The sequence below is a fragment of the Eumetopias jubatus genome, unplaced genomic scaffold, assembly GCF_037043125.1.
Source record: "Eumetopias jubatus isolate StellerSeaLion01/CBP00866 unplaced genomic scaffold, mEumJub1_p1.0 scaffold_5, whole genome shotgun sequence".
Taxonomy (NCBI): Eukaryota; Metazoa; Chordata; class Mammalia; order Carnivora; family Otariidae; genus Eumetopias; species Eumetopias jubatus.
Window position 1 is genome coordinate 16175390 of NW_028274811.1, and position 8209 is coordinate 16183598.

The 8209-nt window shown below is 38.8% G+C and overlaps 1 protein-coding gene and 1 pseudogene across 1 annotated transcript; one reads left to right on the plus strand and one right to left on the minus strand.

The window, feature by feature from the left end:
- Window positions 1-405: 405 nt before the first annotated feature.
- Window positions 406-643, minus strand: LOC114209439 (dolichyl-diphosphooligosaccharide--protein glycosyltransferase subunit TMEM258 pseudogene; annotated as a pseudogene).
- Window positions 644-6922: 6279 nt separating this feature from the next.
- Window positions 6923-7990, plus strand: LOC114209521 (L-lactate dehydrogenase B chain-like). Its single transcript, XM_028103613.2, has one exon. The coding sequence runs from the start codon at window positions 6974-6976 to the stop codon at window positions 7973-7975; it is 1002 nt and encodes a 333-aa protein (XP_027959414.1). The 5' UTR covers window positions 6923-6973; the 3' UTR covers window positions 7976-7990.
- Window positions 7991-8209: the final 219 nt, after the last annotated feature.

Sequence of the window (8209 nt, forward strand, 5' to 3'; positions counted from 1 at the left end):
GAAAACGCAGACTCTTGGGACTCACCCCAGACCTAGTGGGTCAGAATATGTATTTTATCAAGGTCCTCAATTTTATCAAGTGATCTGTATGCAAGTGTTTCTATGTGTGTGTGTGTGTATACGGATTTATGTATGTTTTACTAGAGAAGAGATTCCTATAAATCAGTAAGAGAAAGATAAATATCTCGACATAAGATTGCAAACATTGTTGAACCAAGAACTTACAGAAGACAACTAAAAATCAATAAGCTTATAAGGAGAGGTTCATGTTCATATAAAAATGAAAAATTTTTTTCCCACACATCTGCCTTTATTGTGAACAGCAGGTGGGAGACTTCCAGCAATAGTAAATTAATTTACAAAAGCAGGGATTCAGTGAAGCCACCTGGTTGGAGCTTTGGGAGGTTATAAATAGAGGCTGACCCAGAGCAGCAAGAAGAGGACTACAAAGCCCATGAAGAGTGAGGCCACCAAGGAGATGAGGAGCTCTTTGTAGATATTCCAAGTGTACTTCGTGGTGGTAACCTCTCAATGGAGGAACAGGTGGTGAAAAACATGCTAGTGGCTAATAACACATGGTCAGATGGGGGAAGACTGCCAGGTTCACTGGGGTGGTGTATCTGCACATGGCCTCAAGCTCCATTTCACCAGGAACAAGGTCATCCATTGCTCCTCCACTGGAATAGAAAGATGAAAATTACATAAAGAGATACCATTTTGGATATATTATGGGCCTGGATAATGACATGTTTGGCAGAGAGTTCACATTCTGCCAGTGTGAATCCTGACGTTCTGTTGTGGGGCTGTAGATGGCTGCAGGACTCCTGGAAAGCACTGAAACAGTTCTTAGTAAAATTAAATATTCACATGCTTGATGGGCCAGCAATCCCAGTCCTAGACATAGACCCCAAAGTCTATGAGGTAACACACACAGGTTGATTAGCACAGTGTTGCTTGTCGTGTCAACAAGCTGCAGACTCCGGGCATTCATAACTTCAGGATGGATAGGTGTGTGTGATGGGTGTACACTGTGGAGTACTACACAGTTAGCAGACTGAATAAGCACACGTGCTGAAAACAACATGCCTTGGGGTGCCTGTGCGGCTCAGTCGGTTAAGCAGCTGCCTTTGGCTCAGGTCATGATCCCGGGGGCTCAGGTTATGATCCTGGAGTCCCAGAATCGAGCCCTGCATCAGGCTCCCTACTCAGTGGAGAGTCTGCTTCCCCCCTCCCCTGCTCGTGCTCTCTCTCTCTCTCTCTCTCTCGTTCTATCTCAAATAAATAAATAGAATCTTAAACAAAACAAAACCAGCGTGCCTTGTAGGAAAGTAAAAATGGCTCAGTAGCATCGTTTTTGTAGGTTAAAAAGATAAGAACAAAAACTGTTCACTTTATGAGACCACATAGAAAAGCATACACATCAAATACACTGGAATAGTTTACTATTTTAGGGAGGTATGGAATAGGAACAGGAATGAGGAATAGGTAGAATATACCAAATAATTGAATTGAGAAAGGGACTAATGGTAATAATTTGCTGTGAATTAAGGTGCATAATTAACTTTTTGGAAGAGAAAGAGGGAGGCAGAGACAGAATGTAAATTATAAGAATTTTAATATAAATTATAAAAATAATTATGTAAATTACAATGCAATTATGTAAAATGTAAAAGTAGTCCCTATATTCAAGAGTTTCGAGATGTAATGCCATCAAGTACAATAATATAATGCTTAGAAGTGATTCCTCTCCTGAACGTTTTAATACATTTTCAGTATATTAATACTTTGCATTCTAATGCCAGGAAAACTTTTTAGAGCCATGATGGTGTTAAAATAATCTCTATAAAAATTTAAATTTTGTTGAGATGCAGTTATTTATTTTTTTTAAAGATTTTATTTGAGAGAGAGAGGAACGAGAGAGCACGAGTTGGGGATGAGCAGAGGGAGAGCGAGAAGCAGACCCCCCACTGAGCAGGGAGCCTGACACGGGGCTCAATCCCAGGACCCTGGGATCATGACCCCAGCCGAAGGCAGACGCTTCACGGATTGAGCCACCCAGGCGCCCCTGTTGAGATGCAGTTAAACCATGATTTACAAACTGGAGGATGAAAGGTCAACTTGGGACAGCAGATGTGTCTTGTGTGGCCTGTATAGTGTTCCTAAATATGATAGGTCATCACTAAGACTGAATAGTCGTTAAATTTCACAGAGAAGTCTCAGCAGATCACAAGTTCTGGCCACGTGGGCCCTCTCTTTTTATGTGGCAGTGCTTTGGTAGTTGCTGGGGAGCAGCTGCAGTGTGAATGTGGACCGTGCATTCTCCAGGTCAGCATATCCTTGCCTGATGTGCTGGCGTTGAGACCAGCTGTCTGGCTCCTGCTGACGCCTCAGGGAGAGCTTGTGGTGGAACATGCCCCGGGGCTCGGCAAAGACAATTCTCTTTCATTATGTCCGGACTGTCTCAAGCTTAACTGTCACATCTCTCGGTTGTATCCTTCCACAGACCTCTGGGTTGATTACATGGGGGTTCTTCTGTCCTGCTTCTGCATATACTCAGATGAAACACTTTTAAATCCTATTGCCCACAAGTGAACTTCTATCCTGTTGAATGTAATCTCACCATTGCCCTTCTCAGACTGTCTTCACTTTACTTTGAAATCTCTTCTTCCCCCTTTTCCAATCTCATATAAATGCAGACAATAATAATATCTGTCAGACTGATGGCTAGAAAACACTAAAACAGTATTATTATTATCGTGTTGAGTCTGGCAACACTTGTCTCATTGAAATATAGGCCATTGAGTTGTCTTATATAAGTTAACAAATATTTCCAGTCTTCCTCTTAAATCTGTATTCATCCATTTCTTATCATGGGTGCTCTAATTTTAGGAATGCTGTCAATTTTATTAAGTATTATTAATGATGAGTATTAAAATAATTTATTTCTAGGTGTCTGTTTTTATATATACTTTTTTGGCCATTTATTCAACAACATGAAACACATGTACTTAGTGTGTTACCAGGGGCCAGGGATGTCTGTAGGCTTCTTCTTTGCTTCTTGGAGCTTACAGAATGTAGACAAGAGGGTAGGAAACAACAAATAAAAGCCTATGTAGAGAGGGTAGTAGGTGAAGTATAGAGGGTTATTTCTATCTGTAGAGATGAAGGATATGAGAGGGAAAATTTTCATAGGTTCATGGAGGAAGTGACCAGACAAGATATGTTTTCTGCCCCTCATTAACCCTGGTCCTGGCTCCCTTACTGGCTTTCTTTATTACTTAATTTTACTTATGTTTTCCCATTTGATTAAAATGACTCCCGAGTGCCCAAAACATTGCTATAATCTAATGAACAGCATTATTTTTGTTAAGAAAAAAAAAAACACTTATAGAGAAAAACAACTGCGAGCATAGCTCTTTTCACACTTCACTTTAATAAAAAGGATAATTACTTTGGCTTTGGAAAATAACAAGATTTCCACATAGTTTCCATCACTTAAGGGATTTCTTATTCCTGTATCATTAACTCCCCCAATACAAGTCTTCTCCAGTCTAGATGAGTTATTTTGTTTCAGCATCTGCTGGGGTGCACAGGGCATGAGGCAATTTTAGCAGGACCCAGACAGACTCTTTTTTTCTGAACTATAAATGTATTTTAACATCCATTGGGGAAAAAAAATATGTTGCCATTCAAACATGCAGTTTGATGGAAAGAATTATGTCAGGTTGGACTGAAGTCCGTGACTGAAAAATTGGAAAGTAAATGGTAAGTGAATAGTAGCAGAAATGGTACATAGAAATGGAAAAACTGAGAGTAGATCTTAGGTGGCTGAAGTTTAAACATTCCGGACCAGGTGCTTTTTACGATCACTTTGAACTTCAACATTCAGTGGTTTTATGAAATTTCTTTCCTCATGGGAGACCCTGGGACTTCTCAGAGACTGAAGGGTCCACTGAGGTAGGGCAAGGAAGCCCACATGAAGCTGTCCTAAGGATGCTCAGAATTTTGCCTGAGATACAAATTAAGTCCCTTGGGATAATGAACATAGCCTTTGGGACATGCATTTACTCTTGCCCGACAGGAAGATACAGCTGATGCCGAGCAAGAGGAAACTACAATGGTTAGAGAATAAGAGAGATTCCCACTAGTGACATCGAGGCTCCTGCAAAATGAAATCTCTCACCATACGGCTGACTTTCCAGTACAAGTCATGCTAGAAGAAATCCTAAATCATCTTTCTCTTCCTTTATTAGGCAGTGGTTTGCAAATCATCCTACGAAGAGACTTTCAAAGAATAAAGAATGAAAAGAAATAGGAAAAGCATGGAAGTGTGTATCAAGTGGTCCATTAGTATAAATTTTATGTGTGTGGATTGTGTGATATTTGTCAGCGTTGGAAGTTGTAATTTTTTTATTTACTCTAAGTATTTACTCCTGTGCTTAGCTTCTTGAGGGATTTTTCTAAAGATTATATATTGTTCAAACTCTAAGCACATCTGTGAGATGCAATTTAGTAATTTCCCTAGAAGGAAGAGCAGGGGATGGGCCTTCTTCCCTCTTCATTTTTTTTTAAAGTTTTTATTTTATTTTTAAAAAATATATATTTAATCTGAAAATATATTACATGAAATGGAGAAATTCTTGAAGTGCAGCTATGTAATTTGGTTAGAAAATTCAATCTTTGTTAATTATATTTAGTTTTAAAATGTTGTTAAACTGTAACATTAGCCATTTTACCTAGTTTTTAGTGTACATATCGAAGACATGAATTATATTCAGTGTTGTACAACCATTATTGCTGTCTATTCCCAGAAGTTTTTCGTCACCCAAACAGAAATTCTGTAACCATTCAGAGTATTTGTTGGGAGTAATGAAATATTACTTGTATATTTGTTGGGAGTAATGAAATACCATTAAGCAACAACTCCCCACTGCCTCCTCAACCTTGTGCCGAATAACCTCTAATCTGTTTTCTGTCTCTATGAATTTTCCTATTATTTATATTTCATAAAGTGGAATCATCCAATATTTGTCTTTTTGTGTCAAACTTCACTTAGCACATTTTCACGCTTCATCCATGTTGGAGCATGTATCATATGCCATTCCTTTTTGTGACTGAATAATATTCCATTGTGTAGATAGAACACATTTTGTTTTATCCATTCATCTGTTGAGGGATGCCTGAGTTTTTTTCTACCTTTTAGCTCCTGGGAATAAAGCTGAAACAAACTTTGACATACAAATGTCTCTTTCAGTCCATGTTTTCAATTCTTTTGGGTTTATCTCTAGAAGTGAAATTGTTGCATCATGTGCTTTTTGCTTTACAAGGAACCACCAAACTATTTTCCACAGTGGTTGCACCATTTTACATTCCAACCAGCAATATATGAGGGTTCCAAATTTTCCACATCCTAGCCAACACGTAATATTTTCAATATTTTTATTATAACCATCCTTATAGATGTTTACCTCCTTGTGGTTTTGATCTGCATTTCTCTTTTGACCACTAGGGTTGAGAATCTTTTCATGTGCTAATTGGCAATTTGTATGTCCTCTTTGGTCTGTTCAAGTCTTTTGCCCCACTTTACATTGGGTTTTGTTGTTGAGTTTTAGGGCTTCTGTACATATTTTGGACATTGAACCCTTATCACATGCATAATGTGCAGATATTTTTCCTATTCTGTTGCTTGTCTTTTTATTTTTTTTTAAGATTTATTTATTTTGAGAGAGAGAGAGGGAGACAGAGAGTGAACATGAACAGGGGGAGGGGCAGAGGGAGAGAATCTTTCGAGCTGACTCCCTGCTGAGCAAGGAGCCCGACGCGGTGCTTGATCCCACAACCCATGAAATCATGACCTGAGCCAAAACCAAGAGTCAGATGTTTGAGCCATGTCAAGTGCCTCTTTTTACTTTCTTGATAATGTCCTTTAATGCACAAAAGCCTCTTTTTTTATTTTGATGAAATCAAATTTATCTATTTTTTTCTTTTGTTGGTCTTGCTTTCATGTCCTATCTAAGAATCCATTGTCAAACCCAAAGTAATGAAGATGAATCCTTTTGTTTTATTCTGAGGGTTTGATGGTTCATCTCTATATTTAGGTCACTGATCCATTCTGGGGTTAATTTTTGAATATGGTATAAGGTAGGGGTCCAGTTTCATTCTTTGGAATGTGAAGATCCAGTTGTGCCAACACCATTAGCTGAGAGACTGTTCTTTCCCCCATTGAACAGACTTGGTGTTCTTGTCAAAAATCAACTGGTCATAGATGTATGGATTTATGTTTATTATGGACTCTGAATTTTATTTCATTTGTCTATATGTCTAGCCTCTGCTGGTCTTGTACTTACTTTTATAATTTTTCTTACACTGGCCTCTTCCCTAAATTAATTAAGTGCACACCCCTCACAATCTGGGTGTTCCAGTTATATTATCTGAGGACCTTTGAGAATTTATTTTCTTTTTTATGTTTTGTGTTTCAGTTTCTCTTTTAAAGATATAAACAATGCCATCTATTTTTTATCATTTGTTGTGCATATACATATATATATATAAACATGTGTAAATATGTATATATATATTTATACAAATGTTTATACAAACCAGTGACAATATATAGTTTTACCCTTGTCAGTCTTTTAACTAGCTCTCTTTATATGAAGGGCAGATTTCAAGTAGTTGTTTATCTGGATTTCTCTACCTTAAATGTGCTTATTATTTAACAAAATATTACTTGTTACTACATAGCTTATTTTCTCAAACTCTGCCATGGAGTTGAGATAGTCCAATTCTGTTGATTGGTTAGGTTTCATTATACTGTATTTGTTTTATATAATTTCTTCTTTTTTTATATAGAAAATCTTAAGGTGAGTAACAACAACAACAGAGCTCCTTGCAGATCCTCCGCCCGAGGAGACACACGCAGCTAACATTGTCTTCTTCGCGTGACTCTCCCCGCGGGTTCTCTCTGGGCACAATGGCAACTCTTAAGGAAAAACTGATTGCACCAGTTGCAGAAGAAGAGGCAACCATCCCAAACAATAAGATCACTGTAGTGGGTGTTGGACAAGTTGGTATGGCGTGTGCCATCAGCATTCTGGGAAAGTCTCTGGCTGATGAACTTGCCCTTGTGGATGTTTTAGAAGATAAACTCAAAGGAGAAATGATGGATCTGCAACATGGGAGCTTATTTCTTCAGACACCTAAAATTGTGGCAGATAAAGATTACTCTGTGACTGCCAATTCTAAGATTGTGGTGGTGACTGCAGGAGTCCGCCAGCAGGAAGGAGAGAGCCGGCTCAATCTGGTGCAGAGGAATGTTAATGTCTTCAAATTCATTATTCCACAGATGGTCAAGTACAGTCCTGATCGTATCATAATTGTGGTTTCCAACCCAGTGGATATTCTCACATATGTTACCTGGAAACTAAGTGGACTACCCAAGCACCGTGTAATTGGAAGTGGGTGTAATCTGGATTCTGCTAGATTTCGCTATCTTATGGCTGAAAATCTTGGCATTCATCCCAGCAGCTGCCATGGATGGATTTTGGGAGAACATGGCGATTCAAGTGTGGCTGTGTGGAGTGGAGTGAATGTGGCAGGTGTTTCTCTTCAGGAACTGAATCCAGAAATGGGAACAGACGACAGTGAAAATTGGAAGGAAGTGCATAAGATGGTTGTAGAAAGTGCCTACGAAGTCATCAAGCTAAAAGGATATACCAACTGGGCTGTTGGATTAAGTGTGGCTGATCTCATTGAATCCAAGTTGAAAAATCTATCCAGGATTCATCCAGTGTCAACAATGGTGAAGGGGATGTATGGCATTGAGAACGAAGTCTTCCTGAGCCTTCCATGTATCCTGAACGCTCGGGGCTTAACCAGTGTGATCAACCAGAAGCTGAAGGATGATGAGGTTGCCCAGCTCAAGAAAAGTGCAGCTACCTTGTGGGACATCCAGAAAGACCTAAAAGATCTGTGACTTCTGGCTTCTAGGATGTAGAAATTTAAAACTATGATGTGATTAACTGTGAGCCTTTAGTTTTTCATCCATATACATGGATCACAGTTTGCTTTTATCTTCCTAAATATGTGAATCTGGGCTCACAAAATCAAAGCCCATGTTGGTTTAATGCTTGCAATATGAGCCCTTGAACAAATAAAATTAACTATTGCAGTGTGAAAAAAACACCACCACCACCACCACCACCAGAAA